The sequence below is a fragment of the Leguminivora glycinivorella genome, chromosome 18 (assembly GCF_023078275.1).
Source record: "Leguminivora glycinivorella isolate SPB_JAAS2020 chromosome 18, LegGlyc_1.1, whole genome shotgun sequence".
In the NCBI taxonomy this organism is placed as follows: Eukaryota; Metazoa; Arthropoda; class Insecta; order Lepidoptera; family Tortricidae; genus Leguminivora; species Leguminivora glycinivorella.
Genome location: NC_062988.1, coordinates 1,602,829 through 1,628,184, shown reverse-complemented (window position 1 = coordinate 1,628,184; position 25,356 = coordinate 1,602,829). Strand labels below are relative to the sequence as shown.

Genomic DNA, 25,356 nt, shown 5'->3' with positions numbered 1-25,356 from the left:
CATTCCGCATTTCGAATTTAACGCGAGCGAGGCCGCGGGCAAAAGCTATTCTATTATATTTTCGGAATTATGAGTTTTCGGAATCAGGCGGAATACCTGTTTGTCACCGACGTGGTATAAAAAAAAGGCTGGTTACTATTAACGATTACCACGTGTAGCTGCCGCTTAATTGGTGCATCCGTGTAGCGACTTACCGCAACGCCCAGCCTAAGCGCAAAAGACGCTAGGGCCTTTATGTTTGAGCCGAGACAATGTTTTACAATATAAGTAAATTGCTGAAACACTGAAACCGCCCTTTGACACTTGAGAGTGGAGACAAGCTAACAATAGAGTGTGGATAGACTGAACTCAACCCTACACCTAACTAATATTGCTGACTTAAAATGATAATTTAATTATTTTATTGCTATCAAAAGTTCAGCGAAAATGGAGATGGATCGTGGCGCGGACGTCCGTTGACACGCGTCCCCGAGACACGCGACGTTCTGATGTGGCCGGTACCTTAGAAGAGGAGTTACCAACACAGCGCCAGTATCGCGTTTGAGTGGCGGCCTCAAGGAGGAAAGTGAGACTCGCTCCCAATATTGGTTATCATGTCTTGCGCGGATCCAGAGGGAGGGGGGTGGGGCCACGGGGTCATAACCCCCCCCGGGCACGAAGCTGAGATCCGCGCTTGTATTATGTACTAAAACTTTACTCTGTATATTGGTAAAGAGAATTTATTTCAGCATAACATGGCAGGTTATTGAGACTATTGAGAGGGTGGGGTCAGGGGGTCATAACCCCCCCCCCCCGGGCACGAAGCTGGATCCGCGCTTGTATCATGTACTAAAACTTCTCTGTATATTGGTAAAGAGAATTTATTTCAGCATAACATGGCAGGTTATTGAGACTATTGAGAGGGTGGGGTCAGGGGGGTCATAACCCCCCCCCCGGGCACGAAGCTGGATCCGCGCTTGTATCATGTACTAAAACTTCTCTGTATATTGGTAAAGAGAATTTATTTCAGCATAGCATGGCAAGTTATTGAGAGTACAAATACCCATAATAGAAATTAAAAAAAAATCTTATATAGTCAGAAAATTCCTCCATTATCCTATGAAAAATGACTGGAAAAGCTTAAAGATTCATTGAAGGGTGAATAATCCTTATAATGCACCATGTTTTTTTGTTTTCCGTTAAAATCAACATGTTCTTCTTTTCATTATCAGGAACCATCCTGTATATATCACTTTATATATATATATATATATATCACTTTCAATTCAATTCGATTTTTTTTTTATCGTTTTCATACATAATAAATGAATTCTTCTTCTTCCTCGTTCCCTCAATGCTGAGGATCGCGACCACAAGTAGCGTGTCTCCATTGAACGCGGTCATAAGCCATGTGGGCTGCACGATATAGGCTGCAGCCAGTCGACTAAATCAGTTGATAAATGAATTAATCAGTGTGAGTTACCCTTAAGGATAACATTCAAGTTAGTGTCGAGTGATTGACGGCACATGTCAAAACAAATAACATTAGGGAGTGGTAAAGGCTGTCACACATGTTCAGTAATTATGTTTTTAATAACACTAGTTCTTTAGAGAAATTAATTCTATTTGATCTAAAGAACCTTCCCTTAAAGTTAACAGACTTCAATAACAACAGGGTGTATAATTATAATGTCAGCTACAAATATAATAGGCTCCTTCCCATTGAAAATTCCTCAAAAAAAAAAAACATTCTCCTTATTGCATGGTCACATGTTACTATTCAAAGGATGCAATAATATCTGACGCAACCTTATTTGTAGACCCTTTTAACTCCTCGAGTTTCAGACTGATTTTATTTTTGAGGCGTTGGAATTTTGATTTTATTCTAATTAATCAAATCGGGAGTCGGCTGGCTGCCACTCCAAAGGAGAAGAGAGTGTCACATCTATATGAAGCCTTCATAAAGTAACATAATAATTATTGCTGTTGACTGCAAGCATAAACCTTAGGCATTGGATGCAACAAATAATCACCACTAATTACTTGATAATCAAGATTAAATCATTATTTATTAATCCATACTAATATTATAAATGGGAAAGTGTGTGTGTCTGTTTGTTTGTCCATCTTTCACGGCAAAACGGAGCGACGAATTGACGTGATTTTTGAAGTGGAGATAATTGAAGGGATGGAGAGTGACATAGGCTACTTTTTGTCTCTTTCTAATGCAAGCGAAGCCGCGGGCAAAAGCTAGTGATATTAAATAAATAAATATTCCAGCTATTCATTACCTACATCATCTTTTTCTTTTATCAACTCTATGGCAAATCCTTTCAAAGGGTTCTTGAATGCAATATTTTCACTTGTGTAAGTTTATATCCTAGTTTTTCAATATCTACATCTAGCCAAATTAGATGAAAAGGTCTATTCTAGTAAGGTTTCCTTTTACAAACTCTAGTTGTACATTGCTTATTTATAAACCTTGCTTTGCTTTGCCTATATGTAAACACTTTCACCCTTGATTGATATGTAATCAATTAATACCTACTGTCAGATGAACTATGCTAATCAGCTGTTGTCTGTCACCAAGTCGTAAATAAAACCGAGAAAAAGAAAACTTTTATGGTTTACAACTAAGAAAAAGAAGTCAAGGACGAGAAAGTGGCAGCGATCGCATCCGACTTTCTAATCGCCAAGGTTGTAATGTGTGTGTCGAGCACGGAAGCGCGGAGCGAGGAGATGGACAGATACTCACGCTGGGCGGAGCGGCTGGCACCGCGGGCGCGGCGAGCTCGTCCGGCACCTCCTCTTTGATCGCGACGCCGAGCAGCGGGCCCAGGTCCATGAGCGCCCGCTCAATGTCCTCGCCGCTCGCGTCAAAGTTTACGTTATCCATTTAAACCACTTCACTTCAGCACAAAATTCACTTCAAACGCATTTTCTCTACGGCTCCACACGAGCCCGACTTTCACTAGCGTCTGGAGCTCCGCAGGCTGCAGCAATGACCGCTTAATGTGATTGCGAGATGTGGCCGACTGAAAGCCTTCCGGAGGACGCGGCTTTGTTCTTCAGCGATGCATACCACTAATTACTGTTAGCTACCCGCGTATTCAGCTTTCCTCGGAAACTCTTTTCCGTGAGGAACCGATAACTTTATTGTTAAGTTTATCAACAAAATCTTTTTCAAAAAGTACATGCGTCCATTTGACTTGCGATCGCGACCATAACTACTAATAGACAAGATAGAGCGTTAAGCTAAAAAAGTATGGATTAACAATAAATATCAAAAACCATTTCAATATATTATAAAAGAGATTTCAGCATAGATAGAGAAGACGAAATTTATTAGTAAGAATGTTAATTATTGTAATTAGAATTGTAATGTATAAACTAGGCCGATTTAATTAGTTTAGCGATTTATTACGATGGCGAAACAATCTTGTCTATGAAATGGAAGGAGGGGGTCCCGATTTGGTCCCGATCGTTCGTCGTGGTGACAAGTTTGACATCTGACATTTACGTGACAACACGTCGAAAATGGCTGACTCGGGGCCAAGTAAAAGCGATATTGAAGCTGTTTTTCAAAGATTACGGGCTATACAGGCTAATAAAGTGCGTATAAATCGATAGCTGGCTAATGTGGGAATGAGTTTTGAGTGACTGTTTTGACGTGGTTTGCTTGGCGCAGGTATGTTTCGACTGCAACGCGAAGAACCCTACGTGGTCGTCGGTGACGTACGGGGTGTTCATCTGCCTGGACTGCTCCGCCGTGCACCGCAGCCTCGGCGTGCACCTCACGTTCGTGCGCTCCACGCAACTGGACACCAACTGGACATGGAAGCAGCTGCGGAACATGCAGCTGGGCGGGAATGCCAACGCCGTATGTTATCATCTCACTTGTCTCTAGCTCATAATGACTTGCCACTAAACTACCATGAAATTAAACCTGAATGCTATCATTTTGAAGACAAAATTCCAGTCGAAGTTAGAGGTACTCATGACAGATTCAATACCTTGTTTATTGGACCAATTAGATGAATCATGACATACACAGATCTTCTGTTTGTTTAACGTTACTTTCGTTTTCTTGGTTCTAAAATATTCTTCGTTTCTTTCTATCTAATATAACCAAAAAATCCAAAAATGTCTATGTTATATTATGTTAAGTTCTGGTTACTAGCATTATGTGTCAAGTAAAACTATATGCAACCTTTATTTTCTCCGCAGACTCAGTACTTCCGCTCACACGGTCTGAACACAGAGGACGCGCGGCAGAAGTACAGCTCGCGCGTGGCCGAGATGTACCGCCAGAAACTCAGCACCATGTCTGAGCAGGCCATGAAGACCTACGGGACCAAGGTATGATGCTATGGTTATTGATATCTAGCCCTTGACAATAATAAAAAAAATCATTAGTTCAAGTCTCAAAACTGTGCCTAATGTAGCAAAAAGCTCTTAAAATAATATCTTTAGATATGTTGCCAAGTTTAGGGCAAGACAAAACTTGTAAAATCTTTAATTCTATTGCAGTTTAAGAATGTATGAGTAATTTGTTTTATGTGATATTTTAGAGATGGGTAAGTTAAAGAAGTAAGTTATTTTACTTACCTAATATCTATCTGGCTTTACCTAAGTGACCGGCCACACCAGAGCGTCGCGTGTCTCGGGGCGCGCAACGGGCGTCCGCGCCACGCCGCTTCAGTGTAATTCAAAAAACGCCTCCTCAGTACATTTTGTATAGGAAAGACGTAAGACGCGCCCCAGGTGGCGTGGCGGCGGCGGGGCGCGCGCCGCGCCGCTTGGCGGCGCGCCTTACGTCCTTCCTATACAAAATGTACTGAGGAGACGCTTTTTGAATTACACTCAGGTGGCGTGGCGCGGACGCCCTTTGCGCGCCCCGAGACACGCGACGCATAAGTGGGAACGCTGCCTTAGGCTTCTACAAAAAACTATTTTATTTCTTGTTCTAATAGCTTTAATGACTGTTTATATCAACTCTTATAGTTCTGAGTGCTTTAATATTTTTACACAAGAATATTTTTTAAAATGTTTGTATCTTTTTGATCTTTGCCTTCTCATTTTAGTTTAAGTTATTCTCTTACTTTGATTGGTTTCAACTATGGGTCCTGATTTCAACTAATTTTCATTAATAGGCCTGGTCCACTCACAGTGAAGCATGTTGCAAGGTTAACTAGCATGGAAAATGGCAAATACAGATGTACAGTCAACCAATTGGACCCTAGGCACTGTAGAACTATGTCATAGTGGCATTATAAATCATATTGTATAAAATCTCTTACTGCTTGTCATTTTGACATAGTTATAGAGTGGCCTAGGGTTCCAATTGGTTGTCTGTACCTTGCTGTGTGTGGATGTGGACCTGGCTAGTAACACAAGAGTTTTAAATAAAGCAATAATTCAATAAAATCATTAATATGTTGTAATATTTCTTTCAGCTCCACATAGACCCCGCCCCGGTAGAGACGAAGGAAACAAAGGAGGTAGAGTCGGATTGGTTTGCCGAGACCACCGCCACCTCGCTCAGCACTAACTCTAACCTGCATGCCTCACCGCAGGTAACACCTCTGCCCACTGACTCGGCACTCCATTTTAATGTTTCCACTTTTAGTTTGCAGTTGCTCAAGCAAGTTTTTTACTTTTTAATGATTCATAGTTATATTCATTAGACTCATCATTTCTCGAAGCTACAAGTTACAATAAGCTGGTTTCCTACACTTAAAATAATATATTTTATGCAGTGCACGAAATAAACCACCGCATAATTAGCATAATTAGAAGAAAAACATGGACTATAGTTAAGTTTAAACATAATTTTTATTTAATAAGTCAAAAAGTAACTCGGATAGGTTAGTGCCATTAAAAAAAACAGTTAATAAAAATACTCCAAAGTGGTTTTCCTTGGCCTTAAAAAAAACGATAAACAGGAAAAAAAACTTTGGCGGCGTTGGAAAATATAGAATTCTGCGGTAGACTACGCCGAGTTTTCTTTGCTTAGAAAAAGATGTAAAATATTACTATTAGAATGTTTTAACACGTATACTAAAAATACTGAATTAAATATTAAAAGTAATATAAAATCGTTTTGGTCTTATATCTCAACATTAAAAAGTAACACTTCAGGCTACCCAGCCACTATGTATTACAATGATGACCTGTTGAAGTTTGCAGAAGGTTTCTTTCAGTCGGTGTTTGAACTTATTAAATTGTTTTTATTTAATAAGTCCTCAGTATTTCATCGTAATTCCATATTAGAAAATCGTTTTGACAGTTCTTAAAAAAAGCTGATTTGACTAGTAGGAAACTAGCCTATTTAGAAGTGGTTGTCAATGTCTAATATGACAAGTTGGAATGAGACTTCCGCTTGTAACTTGTAACTTTCAGATTTGAGAAATTCGATTTTATGTGATCATGATGCAAGTAACTGCGTCAAAATATCAGGAGCTTAGGTAATCAAATCACAGTATATATCCCATCCCGTTCAGTATAAGTCCAAGTTTTATTCGTTTTTTGTTCTTTGCTGTTTTGTGTATGTTATCAGATACACCAGACGGAGCAAGGTGGTGACAAATATCTGAATATGATTCTCTTAGGTGCTGGTGCCTCCAAAAGAGAGTAATGCTGCGATGAGCTACAGAAACGACCAAAAGATAGTTTTAGAGTGGCCTAGGATTGAAATTGCTAATATTTTTTAATAGTTTTTTTTACAATTAATATAATTTAGTTGATTTAACCTGTTAACTATAATAGATCATTATCATGCAATACAGATGTGGCAAGGCCAGCTGTAGGTTTGTCTAAAATTGCCAGTTTCTTCAGCTATTTTAATGTTTCTACGAAAGAAAAAAAAAACAAGGCTGCTTGTTAAATAGCTCTGTGATATTCAACATAGTACAGTAAACGGCGATAAAAAATGCACATCGTTTTTTCGTCTTCGTAAAGTGTTGTCTCTTTCTTGCTTATGTGACGTTAATTGTCTCTTTCCAAAGATTGATGTGATGTGCATTCTTTATCGCCGTTTACTGTATGTCGAGGGTTTACTGGTGAAACCCGATAAGTTGAACAAACTGGTTTTTGAAATTCGAACTATGAGTAAATAAATAAATATTATAGGACATTTTTACACAGATTGACTGAGGCCCATGGTAATCTCAAGAAGGCTTGTGTTGTGGGTACTCAGACAACGATATATATAATATACAAATACTGTACATAGAAAACATCCATGACTCAGGAACAAATACCTGTGCTCATCACACAAATAAGTGCCCTTACCGGGATTCGAACCCGGGACCGCGGTGCAGCAGGCAGGGTCACTACCGACTGCGCCAGATGGTCGTCAAATTCCACAATGTTGTTATTTCAAGGACAAATTAACTCGATTTATCGGGTTTCACCAGTAAACATTCGATGTATTATGTAATATTAATAATTATATGATTTAACTAATGACTCATTTAATAATTTAGAAAGTGTGCAGTGCTGGTATTACTCATCACCACTTAATTCCCTTATGTGTTGAAGTCTAGTCAAAGGTGTCTTGTTTATGCTTACAATAAAAATGAAATTTGCTTGTAATTTCATACAAATAATTCGTCAAAGCATCCTTATGGAATTTTTCTTTTAATTTACTGAAAAAAGGTTACACAGTAGTATCCTCATTCCAATATTTTCGCCAAACTGTATGACAGTTTGTTGGCGAAATGACATAGTGGGACTTATTTCTTGGCCACAACATATATTTACATTTAACTCAATCTCTATACATAAGATAGTGACTCATTTGCATAACTTACATGTATTTCTTAACATTTATTTATCATAAAAGTGGTTTTGGCTGGTTCTTTCCACTTGTCAATCAATTAAATAGCTAGAGTTATCTGTGTCAAAGAGCACACATCGCTTATGAAATATATTGCATTTTCTTTTTGTTACTTTTTGTAATTTTGTGTTAACAAAGAACTGTAAGCTTGCAATAGCTTAGTTTTAGAAATTTATTTATCAACATTTTTTGTAGTATCTTGATGTCACTTTTTGTTTTTTACAGCAACACTTTTTGTTTTTCGTTATCTTCTCTCATAATATGATGATGAAGATGAAGATAATATTATATATCTTCATTTTCATCATCATATTAAGATGATATTATTATCTTCATCATAGTAGTTTAAATTTTTATGACAAATTGAAACATAAATATTGAAAGACAGTCTACTCACTTTTATCATATCGTTATTGGTTACATATATATTTCAATTAAATAAATAAATATTATAGGACATTGTTCCACAGGTTGAGTCCCACGGTAAGCTCAAGAAGGCTTCTGTTATGGGTACTCAGACTAGAAAACGATATATATATATATAAATACATAGAAAACATCCATGACTAAGGAACAAATATCTGTGCTCATCACACAAATAAATGCCTTTACTGGGATTGGGAACCCGGGACCGCGACTTAGCAGGCAGGGTCACTGCCCGCTAGGCCAGACCGGTTGTCACAATTCAAATCAAATGTATATGGTGACAGCTCGGTATAGTATGAAGAAAATAGTTCTAGTTCTAATGATATTCTGCAATATGGCGCGTGTTTAATTTTGCCTATCATTTTTCGTATATTTTTCATGTTAACTGTGGCAACACTTTGTCACATTTTTTTTTTTTTATTCGTCCATTCAGACAGGCTAAGACCATAGGCCGTGCTGCCTCGTCATGTTATAAGTTGTTTTTGGTTACAACGTCTTCCTTTTTGTAGAACATAAGTCAAGTCCAGTTAAAATGTCTTCAGTATTTTTATCTCCAATAGTCCGATTTATAGTTTTTCAAGTCCAGGAATAAGTCTTTAATATTATATTAAATTCAAATATTAAAAAAAAAAAACCGGTTGCTCTGTCATGCAGTTGACAGAGCCAGTGCGCAACCGATTCTCGAATATTAAATATTTATTCATATTGTTATGGTCAGGCTTTAGTCTATTGCTGCAGGTAGATTGTGTTATGGATGCTTCTATTATACCTCTAGGAACGAAAGTTTAACAATAAATATATCTGGTATACAGGTGGACAAGCCAGAAGCGCTGAGCTCAGGACAGAGACTCTGGGAGTCACCCGCGCAGTCAACTACCGCACGGAAACCGCAGCCCAAACGCACCACGGTCAGTATACCTACTACGGGTCTAAGAAACTATCTACACACAGGCGAGGCGCGTCGTAACACGGCGAACGGACGTCAGCGAGCGACGCGGCGCCACGCCGCCGCCACCGCGCCTCTAGGCGGCACGTCTTACGTCTTCCCTATACAAAATGTACTGAGGAGACGGTTTTTAAATTTCACTCGGGCGGCGCGCTGGCGTCCGTTCTGCGTCTTACGACGTTCGTCGCCTGTGTGTGGGTTGCCCCTTAAATAGTCTATTCACAGCAATTACATGAGTCATGTAACCCATTTTTCGGTCTCTCCCTTCAGTAGGGAGCTTTGTAAGCACCCACGAGGCTGACATAATATTCAACCAGAGTGTCCAAAGCCTCAATAAAAATAAGATTAAAGAAAATAACATAAGAAGAAGCTAAAAGTTTATTATATTATATAAATTAACAATTACAGAAAATCACGACCCTGTGTCCTGAGCTAGGAAATCTTGTGTTACAGGACGCAGTTTTGTCGCAAACTAAAAGCTGCAGTCAAAAATTTAGAAAAGGGATGTACCCATAAAATACATTAGTCCCAGCAATGTGACCCATTTCTCGGAGCTACAAGTAGTACAAGTTTTAAACTAACTAGTTCCTGCCTAATATGACAAGTTGAAAACTTGTACTACTTGTAGCTCCGAGAAATGGGTCACATTGCTGGGACTAATGTATTTTATGGGTACATCCCTTTTCTAAATTTACTTATGAACATTATAATTGAACGACAAATCTACACTGGAGATAGAATGAATCTCACTTTTTTTCCCCACACATGTGAATTTTTAACCCCCGGCGCAAAAACGACGGGGTGTTATAAGTTTGACGTGTCTGTCTGTCTGTCTGTATGTAGCATTGTAGCTCCCGAACGGATGAACCGATTTGGATTTAGTTTTTTTATCTGAAAGCTGAGTAAGTCGGGAGTGTTTTTAGCCATGTTTCATGAAAATCGGTTCACTATGTCGCGGTCGGGGTTTTTTTCAAAATTTTAATTTTGTGGTTAGGTTATCCAAACACTGGATAGAATGAATAATCGTCCAACAAATTTTTCTCTCAGTTGGGCGCTCGCAAAGGCGGTCTAGGCGCCACTAAGGTCGCCGCAAACTTCGAGGACATGGAACGCGAAGCCATGATGGCTGAGAAACTGAAGGCCGAGGCTGCACAGTCACAGTCGACCGCTGGCATCGAACAGGTGGAACAGGAAGTGGCAAGTCTGCGGCTGGCTTATAATGCTGGAGGCAAGGCGGAGGCTGACAGACTTGGGATCGCTGCGGCACATAGAGGGACTTCACAGTAAGTATAAACATTGCCCATCTGACACCATGTCAATGACAAAAGTAGACCAAAGTAGTGTTTTTTTTAGTATGAATAGGTAGACGTTTGACCACGATCATATAATACCTGATGGTAAGTGATGATGCGGTCTACGGTGGAGCATGTTTACCTAGGAGATACCTATTTACTCTTGCTTTAAAGATACCTGGATTGTACTCATATGGAAACACAGACTCAGGCAGGGCATTCCACTCCTTGCCGGTTCGCAAAAGAAATGTTGAAGCGAAACGCTTAGTGCGTATTTTTGGAACGTGTCACAGTTGACTACTGGCATGGAACAGGTGGAACAGGAAGTGGCAAGTCTCCGGCTGGAGGCAAGGCGGAGGCTGAGAGATTTGGGATTGCTTTTTTTTAATACTACGTCGGTGGCAAACAAGCATACGGTCCGCCTGATGGAAAGCGGTCACCGTAACCTATGGACGCCTGCAACTCAAAGAGTGTCACATGCGCGTTGCAACCCCATTAGAAACTTGTACACTCCCCTTTGCTGTGTTAAGTTTAAGTACACAGCAAAAAGGAGTGTACAAGTTCAAAGGAGGGTTTGGGTTGCCGACGACTCAAAGGCATCCGCTGTGCTGTGCCCTACCACACAAAGCGGAATATCATTCGCTATGCCCTACCTCCTACAACTTGCTGTGGCACATACGGCGTTTTATTCGGCTAAGCATCCTGCCCTATTAGAATGTTCAACTCTAACGTCAAGTCGGTCCTTTTGTACGGTTGCGAAACACGGCTTGTGAGGAAGGACATCAATCAGTGGCAGGTATTTATTAACAAGTGTCTCCGACGCATCTTGGGTATTTACTGGCCGACAACTATTTCAAACGCTAGATTGTGGCTGATGACGGGACAAAAACCCGTAGGCCAGGAAATACGCGCACGGAAGTGGCGATGGATACGGCACGTGCTACGCAGAGCAGACAACCACCTGTCCAAGCAGGGTCTCTGCTGGCAAGTACCTGGCAGTAGACGGTCGGGGCGGCCTTGTACCACGTGGAGGCGGTCAGTGGAGGAGGCTGGCGCAAGTGGACTAGGCTGGAAGGATTTGGAAGCAGTCACCCAGGATCTTAAAAAGTGGAAGATTCTTCTAAGAGCCCAGGACAGAGACCATAGTGAAGGATAACAGGAATACATCATCAAGCATCCTGCCTTGTGTGGACCCGGCTATTAAAATTAAATTTCCAAATTTGCTAAAATATTATTAAATAATCTTTTAATTGTTTCGCAGCGGTGTATCACACTCAGCCACGTCGGACATGACAATAATAGAGCAGGAGGGCGCGCCGGCGAACAACTCCCGGTCCACGCTCGACGATCTCGACGACTTCAACTCTGTCTTCACAATGATCAGGTAAACCATCCATCCGTAGGTTACGGTGGCCACTTTTCATCAGGCGGACCGTATGCCTGTTTGCCACCGACGTGGTATATAAAAAAAACACGTTCACGGCCAGTTGCACTGCGGGTAACCGCAAACACTGCACGCGCTATTGATGACCGGTCTGGCGTAGTTGGTAGTGACCGTGCCTGCTAAGCCGCGGTCCCGGGTTCGATTCCCGGTAAGGGCATTTATTTGTGTGATGAGCACAGATGTTTGTTCCTGAGTCATGGATGTTTTCTATGTATATAAGTATGTATTTATCTATATAAATATGTATATCGTCGCCTAGCACCCATAGTACAAGCTTTGCTTATTTTGGGGCTAGGTTGATCCGTGTAAGGTGTCCTCCAGTATTTATTTATTTATTACTAGCGTTTGCCCGCGGCTTCGTTCGCGTTCAGTTCGAAAATTGCGGAAAGCTCCATACAAACTTCCACCTCCCATTTGAGGAAAGTGGGGGGGCTAGAAAGAGACAAAAAGTAGCCTATGTCACTCTCCATCTCTTCAACTATCTCCACTTAAAAAACCGCTTCAATCCGTCGCTCCGTTCTGTCGTGAAAGACGGACAAACAAACAGACACAAACACTTTCCCATTTATAATATTGGTATGGATATTATTTATTACTATGCGGCCTGCCGCAACCGCACGCGGTTAGCCGTTTAGTGCGTACTAGCCTTTAGTTGCAGTTGTTAACAGCTTTTGTGATAATTTCAGGAACGAACCATACAGCACTGGACGGGGCTTGGACTCGATGCTCGGAGACACGCACAGTCGCGCCAAGCCTCTGTCCACGTCCTGGGAAAATATTGAGCCGGAACCTTCGCGCACGGTAAATATTGTTCATTATACTTTTAATAGTACATTGTGCAATAGGGGGAGGAAGTTGAATATTATTAACTCGAATACTATTACTCGAGTTAGTAATATTCATACTCCCCGAGTTACACACAATGTTTTTCATCACATTCGCAATGTAAAAAATATGTAAATAGATGTAAAAAAGTTAAGTATGGTGCAAGAAATTTCATTATTCCCTTGAGAGAACGATTTTTCTACAACTCACGCTCCGTCTGCGTGCAAAAGCACATTTTTTTTTTTTTTTTAATTTATTTAAAGAAAAAAACACAGTTACATAGTACCGTAAATTAAATTTTCGCCAAACTGTGATACAGTTTGTTGGCGTAGCGCTCAAAAGTGCGGGTGTGATGAAAACATTAAATAAATGTCATATACAAAGAAAAAGTGACCAAGGCCTCCAAGTGTTCCGAGCTGGGATCGAACCAGCGTACTCCGTTAACCGGACGGATGCCTGTAAAACCACTCGGCCATCGGATCACGAAAGCAAGGGTGAAATTTTCATCTATTAATATTGGCAAGGATAATTTATATAGGACTTACAATCTTCATACTAAGAATCGTACCTAATTTTCTTAGCGGCACCTGTTAAATAGTATCATAACTACACTGAGTACACTGACGATGCCTACATTTTTTTTTTCAAAATGTGTATTGACGTGATATTATGATATTAAAATAAAGAAGTATGTCGTTTGTTCTTATAAAAAATGAAAACGCAAAAATATTTGTGGAAAATATGATTTTGGCCACTTCCAGGCTGCGAAACAGCGCCATCTAGTTTTAAGCCTAAAATGCTCATATATTTCAGGGGTACGCTTTTTTTGTATGGGCTTTGTCCCGGTATTATATCGTCCTTGCTCACACTCATAATATACTTTAACAACCCTCATTATACAACACTGACATTATGATTATCCCCCCCAGGTCCACACCATGTTTTCTCCCACTGAAGACCGCACGCCCGCGCCGGCGCCCGCTCCTAACCGTTCTCGCGGTGCACGTAAACCCGAGCCAGTTGAAGATGACTCTGCCGTCAAGAAGTTCGGCTCTGCCAAGGCTATTAGCTCACAGCAGTTCTTTGGAGAACAGGTAGGATTGAAATTAGGTGGTGTATTTTCAAACATGTGACATTCGTATAAAACATTAATGTTTGTATACGAATAGAACGTATGTGTATAGTATGAATTTTCTGAGATGAACTTTTCGGTTATGCCCTAATCTGTTAAACAAAGGCCTTTGTTTCTATTATTCGCGGTGGTTAGCTCCCGTTTCCACAGCACGTGCTAAAGTCTCAGTGTAGTTAAAAAGCAACTATCATGATAGTAATAAGGTTCAAATTTATTAAACAGTTTGCAGTGTGCAGGTAACTTTTTTTGAAGATGACAAAACGTGTTATCTCCGAAAGGGCTTTTTATGGATTTGAACCTTATTGCTATCATGATAGTTGCTTTTTAACTACATTGAGACTATAGCACGTGCCGTTTAAACGAGAGCTAACCGCCGCGAATAATAGAAACAAAGGCCTTTGTTTAACAGATCAGGGCAAAAGCGAAAAGTTCATCTCAGAAAATTCATACTATATAGTACGTATGTGTTGTATACGAATGTCACATGTTTGAAAATAAATGGACAATAATAATTAAAATGAACCATATTTTAATAGTTTAGATAAGTTCTTAGATTATTATTCAAGATTTTAGAAGTTAATAAGGGCTATTTTATCGATAAAAGGATTGTCAATGTTTTTATTTTCTCAAGCATTTACAACTTGACGTTCGTGCCAGAAAAATATCTAGGCATAGTCATTAATATGCTTTTGAGCTAGAATGAGAATAAGAAAAATATAAATCTTTGTTTACAGGATAACCGATTTGAGCGAGACGCGAACCTCTCTCGCTTCCAAGGCAGCAGTAGCATCAGCTCCGCAGAGTACTTCGGCCGCCCCGAGCGCGCGCCGCAGCCTTCCTTCGCGGTCTCCGCTCCTCAGCTGGACGAGGTGACATCTTATACCTTTAAACAATTGCTCGTTCTTGTTATTTCTTGTATATTTATGTATTTATACAAGAATTATTACTCATACTCATTTATTTATAATATTGTTGCATATTACACATCACAATTGATTTAGGTTTTAGGTGTATTATATTTGTATACCGACGATCTCGGAAACCGCTCTAACGATTTCGCTGAAATTGGTTATGTGGGGAGTTTCGGGGGTGTAAAATCGATCTAGCTTGGCCTTAGGTCCCGGAAAACGCTAATTTTCGAGTTTTCATGCGTTTTTCTTTCGCATTAGGAAACGCAAAATATGGTCGCTAATTTCGTCGGCCGGGCATCAGCATATAGTTTGACCAAAGATATGTTTCAAGGGATGTGTTTTAAAAATAGCTGGGTCCAACTCCACACTGATCGAGGAACCTCGCAAGGTAATTAGTCGTACGTAAAACGTTTGTGCTCACGCACGGACGTTTGCCTCGCCCGAGCAAATTTTCTCGGCAAGATGGCGGCCCTCAGTCAGCTGATCAAAATAGTTCAATAATCAAATCAATAAAATCCTTGTGCTGAGCTAAATCAAGCTATATATTAGGTTTGTCGGCCCGGTATCGCGCCAGTATGTAGTTATATAAGTATGTATATCGTCGTCTAGTACCCATAGTATAAGGGACCGTCCACACTCAAGAGACGCATGTCCGCCGACGCGGAACGGACGTAAGCGCCACGCCGCCTGAATGTAATTTAAAAAACGTCTCCTCAGTACATTTTGTATAGGAAAGACGTAAGACGCGCCCCCAGGCGGCGCGGCGCGCCAAGCGACGTCCCTTGCGCGCCCTTCCTATACAAAATGTACTGAGGTGACGTATTTTAAATTACATTCAGGCGGCGTGGCGCTGACGTCCGTTCCGCGTCGGCGGACATGCGTCTCTTGAGTGTGGACGGTCGCTAAGCTAGGTCAATATACTCGTATGTAAAATGTCTTCAATTCTTATTTTAGTATAAAATTATTAAATTAATGTGTACTTGTGCAGGTCCGTGAGTCAGTCCGCGCCGGCGTGACCCGCGTGGCGGGTCGTCTCTCCTCGCTCGCCAACGGCGTCGTGTCGTCCATACAAGAACGCTACGGTTACTGACCCTCCATACATTACCCTCCTCTCCCCTAGGGCGTGAGTGATTAGACTACCTGTCAAATTCCCTCAGACGAAGGATACTATAGACTTGACGCAAGCGTACACCCGTAAGGGACAGATATAGAATAATGGAGCGAATTTAAGAATCACTTTAAAAATGGCTGACATTTTACCATAAACAACCTACGTAATTTGGGCGGATAATAAGCTTGACAAGTCACGTCCTTATTGTTTGCCACAAACTCGTTTGTGGCAACGGCGGAAAAGTGAAACAATGACAAAGACAAAAAATAACATTTTGCTCTCTGTCACTCTTATTATAATTTGTATGTGACCATCTCGTTCGGTAGTGGTATTATTATTTGGCTGTCTAGTCTATAGTATCCTTTGTTTAAGCAAATTTCCGTCAGTAGAAAAAGAGGTAAATTAAAAGGTAATCTTCCCAAAAATAGTATTTAATTTCATATACGAGTCGAACGCGCAATTGGCGGATTTTGTTCGGCCGAGGAACTTGCCTCGGCAAAATGAAGACGTACATTGGGCGTTTGCCTCGCGACTATTAACTGACATGATTTTACCTTTCTTGCGACGTTTTACAATAAGGTAAAATTTCGTTACTCACTTTCGACCCTTATATTTCTTATAAGCAAGGATGATTTATATAGGACTAGCTTTTTCCCGCGGCTTCGCTCGCGTTAGAAAGAGACAAAAAGTAGCCTATGTCACTCTCCATCCCTTCAATCGGATCGGATAATGTGAAAACGGCCTTACACGAACCGTTTGGAGCCACATTTGACCCCCTTCTAACTCAAAAACTATTTCACATAAACGACGTGTTATAATGCAACGTAAAAAGAAACCAACGCGCGTAGTAAAAATATGAGCTATAAGCGCTCCTCAATAAGCCCGGTACTAGCAGCCCGCCTTAGTGCGTTTTTACATTATCCGATCCGATATCGGATGTCGGAAGGATTTCAAAGGCAAAAATCTAAGACGGCGCCTTACTTGTACGGGATATCGGAGAGAGAGATATATTAGAATACTAAAACTACGAGGGCAGATTGAAAAGTTCGCGGCTTAAGTATGAAATCAAAACCAAAGTTTTTTTATAATATTTTTATTTCTCTACGTAGTCCCCGTTAAGGTCTTTGCACTTATTCCATCTGGATTCCAAAGCCATTATACCACTTTAAAAAAAAAAAATCCTCCAGGCCTTCAAAATAGGTATCCACTTCAGCTTGGACCTCGTCGTTGGTCAAACATTTCTTACCACCCATGTGTTTTTTTAAGTTTGGAAATAAATGGAAGTCCGATGGTGCCAAATCGGGTGAATAAGGCAGATGCGGCAATAATTCCAACCCGCAATTATGAATTTCTGCCATTGACTTTAGTGACTTATGCACGCGTGCATTGTCCTGGTGGAAAAGAACTTTCTTTGTCAGCACTCCAGGTCTTTTTACTTTCAAAGTCGACGTAATCGACGTAAAAGTTCGCAATAATAGTCCGAGTTTATAGTCGTACCTTTTTGGAGATAGTCAACCATTATTACACCCTTTGCGTCCCAGAACACTGATGCCATAACTTTATTTGCCGACAAAATGGCCTTTGCCTTTTTGGGTGGCGGAGATCCAGCACGAACCCACTGTTTTGATTGCTGTTTAGTCTCGGGCGTATAGTGGTAAACCCATATCTCATCCATAGTAACATATCTGTCCAAAAAGTCTTGAGGGTCAGCTTCATACAGGTCTAGACAGTCGCGTGAAATTGTTAGACGAGTGATTTTTTGTTCCACTGAAAGGAGCTTTGGAACCCATCTCGCCGACACCTTGGAAAACCCTAATTCGTTAACTATAATGTTTTGAGTTTTTTCACAGGAGATGCCTACGATGTCGGCTATTTCTCTCACTTTTAACCGTCGGTCTTGGATTATCATTTTGCATACAGTTGCCACATTATTTGGATTGGTCGCAGTAGTTGGCCTCCCGGAGCGAGGGTCATCTGCGATACTGACTCGTCCCCGCTTGAATTCAGCTGCCCACTTTTTTACCATCGTATATGATGGACCGGATTGCCCTAATGTACACTGCATATCTTCATAAATTTGTTTCGCAGTCAATCCTTTTTTATGAAGATATTTAATTACATCACGTTGCTCCAAATTGTCCATTGTGAAAAAACTGCTTACACGTATTTTTAAATGAGAGGAAAAACTTATTTTAAAATATTGCATTTAATTAAAATTTCGCGGGATGACAACTAAATAATGACAGTTCAAAATGACGGCAGAAAAAAGAAACTACGTTTTTTTTTTAATGGTCAGGCCGCGAACTTTCCAATCAGCCCTCGTATATCCATCTGAAATGTGCTGAGGAAGAGGCTCATATAATAATAAAGCTTTTGCCCGCGGCTTCGCTCGCGTTAGAAAGAGACAAAAAGTAGCCTATGTACTCTCCATCCCTTCAACTATCTCCACTTAAAAAATCACGACAATTCGTCGCTCCGTTTTGCCGTGAAAGACGGACAAACAGACACACACACTTTCCCGTTTATAATATTAGTATGGATTTACAATCTTCATACTAAGAATCGTACCTCAATTTTTTTTAGCGCCACCTATTAAATACTATCATAACTACACTGATGACGCCTACAAATTTCTTTTTTTCAAAACGTGTGATATCATGATATTAAAATAAAGAAATATGTCATTTGTTCTTATAAAAAATAAAAACAAGCAAAAATATTTGGGGAAAATATGTTTTTTGCCACTTCCAGGCTGTGAAACAGCGCCATCTAGTTTTATCCCTAAAAGGCCCATACATTTCAGTGGTACACTTTTTTGTATGGGCTTTGTCATTCCTTGTATACATATATCATCCTTGCTTATATAAGTGACTTAAACTGTAATAACCGCTACAATCTAAAGTTACAGAAAATAACTAAATCGTCTTTTTCTACTGGCAACATTGTTTGACTGGGTATATACTTCAATAGACGATGACACTGAGTAGTTAAAGTGTGGACACTCGCCATTAGATACTTCAGATATTTTAGAAATCCTTTACGGTAGACTATGACTACTGGATCGTGTAAGGACTGTAAGGAGTAGTTCTAATATCAAATGAAATACATACACGTCACTACTTAAAAAAAAACTAGTATCTTCGTTTGTCTATGAAATAGTTATTTGTTATACAAGGGGGCAAAGTTGTATTTTAACGCCGAGTGTGGAATTGAAAAACGAGCAAGTGAAAGGATTCTATACTTGAACCACGAGCGAAGCGAGTGGTTCGAGAATAGAATCCTGAACTTGCGAGTTTTTTAACACACGAGAAGTAAAATACATTTGCACCCGAGTGTAACACAAAACTTTTCCCCTACTATAGCGAGGAAACTACAACGCAAAAAATGCGTTTATCATTGCTTCCAGTAGTTCTACAGGTGGTAAATCATCTTTATTCACCTACTTTTATCAATTTTAAAGCAGTTAATTTGACTTTATTCAAGATCAAATTACTTTACCCACTAGTGGATAAAATGCGTTTTTACCCGCTGGTATTAAAGGACAAAACACGTGTTTCCGAGCTAGTGAGGGGAGAAGAAAATTGTATTAAGTATGTATGGAATGCATATAGACTTACTGCGTTTTAACTTTGAGAAGCAGCGTGAGATACGAGATTTTTTCAAAGTAGTGACGGTAAGGAGCCTTTCCATATTTTCTACTCTATAAACATGTCTCACATATTGATAGGTGTATATCGTCTATTGAAATTATATTGAAAGCGTTTTACATTGATTTGTTCTGAAATCAATTCAGATTCTAAATGGATGGTTGAAATGTTCTGAAATCAATTCAGATTCTAAATGGATGGTTGAAACGCCCTTAGTGAGTATCGATATCTTCGATGCATAGTAAATAATGATTGTAAGTTTGTTCATAATGTGAGCAGGAGATATAATTATTATACTACAATAAGTTGCAGATTTTTCTGTTATTTTACTAACTTTTTAAACCCGACTTTATAGTTTTCTTACACTATGAATATTTTGGCCTAAGACAAAAACTAAGACGCGTAAAACGCAGTCGTCATCAGACATATCGGAGCGGTCAAGGTGCTCACAAATATCTGGACGTACCTCTATTGCCAAGGCGATAAGGCGTTTTCAGATATTTTTGCGCGCCCCAGCCCCACCGGCTACCACACTGTACTAAAAAAAACATTATTAATAGAGACTGGCTGTAAGTATAAGATGCAAACTAGCGCCATCTATTTTAGTAATCTGTCGCTACAGTATTTTGTTTTAATTTACGCGATGTTAGTACATTTTGTCTATGGTATAGTATAGTTTATCTTTACGAATATTACAATAATTTGATTGTTGTAAATGTGAATATGTTATGATATTAAACCGTGGCATATACAGTGGTATTCGACGAATAATATTAAAGTTTTTAAAAAGTTGAGGGGCTCACAAAATCATTAAAAGGACGCCCGGTAAGTATCTAAATACTTTATTTAAAAAAAAATAGAACTTTATAAAAAAACTCATTTATCATCCGTCGAGTACATGAAAAATCACGAATCGCTCTGTAAATATTGTAATATAACGTTTTGTATATCATATTTATCTCACAGCCACTAACCAGAAAATCAAGCAAAAATAAAGTCCAATCATTGATCCATTTCGTGAACGTAAGCGTGTGCTCAAAATGAGTTCTGGTTAGTGGCTTCCATATGCCGGTAGTTTATATGCATTTTTCATCACACTTGCTTGTAAAGTGCCGCGCAACCACGGATACATAGAGGATAAATAAATAAATATTATAAAACATTCTTACACAGTTTCACTGAGTCCCACGGTAAGGATCAATATCATGAATATGTAAACTTTATTTTATGTAAAATTGTTATTGAAATACATCTTTACTGAAATATAAAGTAGCATTACTTTTGTTTTTTTCTTGCTTTTTAAAACAAAAGAAATAAGTACCTACACTTATATTATATTTGCGGGAGAAGGTTCAAATTTAAAATAGCGAAACTTTACGAAGTGTGATGAAAAAGACAATATTTCTACAATTTACAGTTGTAATAGTAATTAGGTAACCTTTTGCTTTACTCTGAGAATAACCGTCGTCCACTTTATAGACTGCCATTTACGATGACGCGCCAATTTAACAAATCTAAACTTTAATGGTATGACAACACGAACCAAGGCGTCTTCGTGAATGCCACTATGTGATAGTGACATAAGGTCCTATGGTCAGTTAGGACCGAAACAGACTGACTGCAACCCAACTTATTTGGTAACTGTACTGTCACTCTACCTTGACATATTAAGGGACCATCCACACTCAGGCGACGCATGTCCTGAGACGCGGAACGGACGTCAGCGCCACGCCGCCCGAATGTAATTTAAAAAATGTCTCCTCAGTACATTTTGTATAGGAAGAGGCCTATGCTCAGCAGTGGGCGATAAAGGGCTGATATGATGATGACGACGTTGCAGTTTTCACAATTTGCAGTTTGTCTGTTTCGCCCTTAATGCGATTCCACATTATCCGATCCGATATCGGATGTAGGACCGATATGCCGTACATTGAAGCCACCATTTTTGATTTTTGCCTTTTAAGTCCTTCCGACAGTGGAAAAGCACTTAGTGTTGATAGCTGGGCATTATAGTTTGATTGTTGCATTCCTTGTTGCAAAACGCACAATTTTTGGTATGGTTCAGAAAACGGCAGAAATTGGTACGCGGATGTTGTTCATAATAGTTTCTATATCTAAAGGGCCATTACTGTGTACTGCTAAATAAATATGTGACATGGCAAAGCGTAAAAATTATCTGTCAAAAACTATATCTATAGCTGATCAAGCAAATGTGTCACTAAAAAGGCACACACAATTTTTTGTGGAACTTTAACCTAACGAGCCTACATTTTATAAATTTGCTGTTTTTTTAGTGGCGTTAATAGTTTGACAGACTATAACTTGTAGACTCGTAGAGATGTGTCATTTTTTGCTTGTGTAATATACCTATTTTTGCAGATAATTGTACTTTACAGGTCATGTTTTCACTTCGCGTCGCAAATTCTGCTGCTGACTGTATATAAACGGCCAGGATTCACGACACAGCTTGACTCTTGTTATGCAAGTAGTAACCTACATTTCAGGGCGCCATTACGGTGGCGTACGATGATCTTAGCGTATGAGAGATTTCGTACAAGATTTTTGGCGGTCTACTTTACAATCAAGTTGTGTTGTTGAAAGGGTCGTATAAATTAGCTTTATACTTATTTTAACGCAATCATTGGTGATAGGAATCGCGTCACGCACACAGCTGGATTTTAACAATGTATTCACGACAACCAGAAGCCTTGAGTTCAAGTCTACCAAAAGGCAGTAATTCTTCCACTTTTCGACTTATTCTGAGTTTCAAATCCTCGCTCTTTCTTGTTTACAGTTATTTTGCAAGAATAATATCCGTCCCTTATTTTTCTTAATAAAATTATTTTAAAAAATCGGACTAATTTCATTAAGCCCTAGTTACCCTTCGGGTTTTAAGGTCAGATGGCAATCACTTTCGTAAAATTAGTGCCCATGCCAAATCTTGGGATTAGTTGTCAAAGCGGACCCCTGGCTCCCATGATCATTGCCAAATACCGGGATAACGCAAATAGGATGATGATTGGAATTTGACAATATTTTATTGACTACATCAGCTGTGAGCGAGACGTTATAGCTGTAGGCTGTGGTCCCACCGCGAGCTAGTAAGCTATGAGCTATCGGCTATAAAAACGAACTAAAGATTCAATCACTCCCGTGCAAATAAAAGAGACACGGCGATATTGATAGCTCACCGCTGGGCGAGTAACTATAAACATCGCCGTGTCTCTGTTATTTACACGGGAGTGATTATCTTTTGTTCGTTTTTATAGCCGGTAGCTCATAGCTTACTAGCTCGCGGTGGGACCAGTGCCGTATGGTAGCATAGTTGTATTGTATTGTACGCATTTAGTTTACTATAAATCTATAGCTCCCATTCAACTACCCATATCTTTAAGGTTCAAACTCGGGAGCTATTGACAACGTTGTTTTCTACCGTCAAAGTTTTAAATATAGTCGCGCACAGTACCAAAATGTATCCACACCCTTAACTTAGTCGTGTATACATAATTTTGGCACGTTTTCCGCATCTATATTTAATACTTTGAACCAACATTGTTAACTGAATTTAACTTATTGTAAAGCTTCGGTTTCCTAAGATAGATGTGCCGTTAAGGAGGAGATTCTTAGGAAACCAGACCTTAACAGTATGAGGTTAGATTAGTTAAAGTGTTAGTAATTGTATTAAGTAGTTTATATGGATGGTAAAGTGCAATGAATAGTATCCATAGTCGATTCGCCTCGCGTTCTCTAAATTAGGATCCATTTAGACGGTACGAGAACTCGCATACGAGTTTTATTACATTGCGGTATTTGATGGCTGTGCAAAATTGTATGTAACCTCAACAGCCCGCAATGTAACTAAAATCGCATGCGAGTTCGCACGCCGTCTAAAGCGTTAAGCACGCCTTAGCGTTTTTCTAAATTATTTGATAATTTGTGAATTGTGTGGGCTATGCTTTAGCAACTTCAATGCAATATCACAATCTCGTTTTCTTTCAACCATTTTGCTGAGGCACTGAAGCTTGAGCGGTTACATGTGCTCTGTCTACCCCTTGTAGGAATATAAATGTGAGTTATTCATATTTGTGTTGTTTTAAGAACTTGTAGTTTTCCAACTTTAACTCGTCTGTTTCAGATATTTTTAGTTATTACAAGTTATTCCTATGACTTGATCTAACTAAAATAGAAATCATTTATTCGTGACAAGTGACAACAGAAATTATTTACACATTACACAAAAAGATAGGTACAGTCAACTAATTGGAACCATGTCATAGTGACGTTATACATCAGATTGTAAGAAATCTCTTACTGCTTGTCATTTTGACATGGTTGTAGAGTGGCCTAGGGTTCCAATTGGTTGACTGTACATACACATGTTTTTAGTAGTAAAGCGCGAGGCAATCGGGCAATTTCTTCCAGAAAACGCGAGGTGTAATTGTTTGGCATTTTCTTGAGCAGTTATTAACGATTGTGTAATATAACGGTAATCATAGTTTTTTGTTTTTAGAAAATGATTGAAATATACAAAATTATATTTGCAAATGTTTTTATTTCATTTACCTTACACCTATTGTTATAAATACATATAGTGTTATGTAATGACACTAATGACATATTATGAAATATATTACAAAATAACATTAACTTCATGTGCTCTGCCTACCCCTTAATGGGATACAGGCGTGATTGTATGTTGTATGTATGTATGTAACATTAACTTTCTTAGAAACTAATATTGCAATAACTCAATCTCACAAAGTAATGAGTAAAAACATTAAGATTTAATATAATCTGACACAATTTTTAAACACAATACAGAGATTGAAAGGTTGTGCATCGCATCGATCCACTAAGACCTTGGTTACAAATATTGTAAAATATAACAAACATTTGTGGTTCGCATAATCTGTTATGGCATAGTATAGTTACGCATAATTTGTCTAGGCATATTTTTGTTTGTCCGAATATATTTCGTGCCTAAAGGCTATTCGCCGAATGGGTTTTATGCATAAATTATTTGTGTTTAGTCGAAATTTACCACGCAGAATACTTATGATTAATTATCTTGCAATTCTAACCTAACCGACTCTCCTGACAGCATTTAGTATGGGTGGTTAATCTGATTTAAGAAATATACTAAATTCAATTATGCGAATCAATTTTATTCATAAACACAATCGACGTAAACAAAATTATGCGAACTTACTTTCGGACAAAGTAATATTCGTATTATTTTAGATTATGACCAAACCACCAGTTTTCTTCCAAATTAACAGTCGTCGAAAACCGATTACGCGAAGTCTGTTATGCGAAAATAGTTTCGAACAATTAAAGGTATGCCAAATAGAGGAACCCGCTGTGCAGACCCCAAATAAATGGCATAAGGGCAAGCGAATGATGATGACTTATAGTACCTGTCGTCACCGTTTGACAGCGACAATAGCCACATTCTCAAGCGACACTTCCCTCTGGACATAATAGCACAGTCTAGCATCGAACCCCCTCGCCCGAAGCCACAGCACCCGTCCCCAGTCAAACAGCGCCTTCGCCCGCCTTCCCGTCTCCTCTCTCTCCTGCCTCCTCCCTTTCTCCTGGCCCTCCTGAGTCTCCTGACCCTCCTGGGCCTCCTGAGGGTGTAGGCGCCGCTCGCGGCTCCGCCCGTCGCCGCAGGTCGCCCAAGATACGATGCCGAGCATTATGTTGAATTCTTCGCCGTTTATGCCTAGCTCCTAAAAAAAAAAGGTTTGTAAAACGACAACATATACTCTGTCAAACAAGTCTGCCCGTAAATAAGAACAAA

At 39.4% G+C, this 25,356-nt stretch overlaps 3 protein-coding genes across 4 annotated transcripts in view; 1 reads left to right on the top strand and 2 right to left on the bottom strand.

Moving 5' to 3' along the window:
• LOC125236094 (E3 ubiquitin-protein ligase TRIM33) overlaps nucleotides 1-3,191 on the bottom strand; it is a 53,910-nt gene extending 50,719 nt beyond the window's left edge. Inside the window, exon 1 of the mRNA XM_048142789.1 lies at nucleotides 2,735-3,191. Coding sequence (XP_047998746.1) covers nucleotides 2,735-2,875 — 141 coding nt within the window. The 5' untranslated portion in view covers nucleotides 2,876-3,191. The remainder of the gene's footprint in view (nucleotides 1-2,734) is intronic.
• Nucleotides 3,192-3,462: 271 nt separating this feature from the next.
• Nucleotides 3,463-16,071, top strand: LOC125235977 (ADP-ribosylation factor GTPase-activating protein 2). Of its 2 annotated transcripts, none has more exons than XM_048142648.1 (11): nucleotides 3,463-3,591; nucleotides 3,668-3,859; nucleotides 4,207-4,338; nucleotides 5,436-5,480; nucleotides 9,058-9,153; nucleotides 10,239-10,474; nucleotides 11,745-11,867; nucleotides 12,614-12,728; nucleotides 13,682-13,846; nucleotides 14,619-14,753; nucleotides 15,784-16,071. In XM_048142648.1, exons 1-11 carry the CDS (start codon nucleotides 3,517-3,519, stop codon nucleotides 15,883-15,885), a joined length of 1,416 nt encoding a protein of 471 aa, XP_047998605.1. In that variant the 5' UTR covers nucleotides 3,463-3,516; the 3' UTR covers nucleotides 15,886-16,071. The 2 variants fall into 2 exon arrangements, with proteins under 2 accessions (XP_047998605.1, XP_047998604.1); XM_048142647.1 differs by having other exon boundaries at nucleotides 5,436-5,555.
• Nucleotides 16,072-24,270: 8,199 nt separating this feature from the next.
• The window catches only part of LOC125236062 (tRNA:m(4)X modification enzyme TRM13 homolog), a 7,423-nt gene continuing 6,337 nt past the window's right edge, over nucleotides 24,271-25,356 (bottom strand). Inside the window, 1 exon segment of the mRNA XM_048142751.1 lies at nucleotides 24,271-25,285. Coding sequence (XP_047998708.1) covers nucleotides 24,977-25,285 — 309 coding nt within the window. The 3' untranslated portion in view covers nucleotides 24,271-24,976.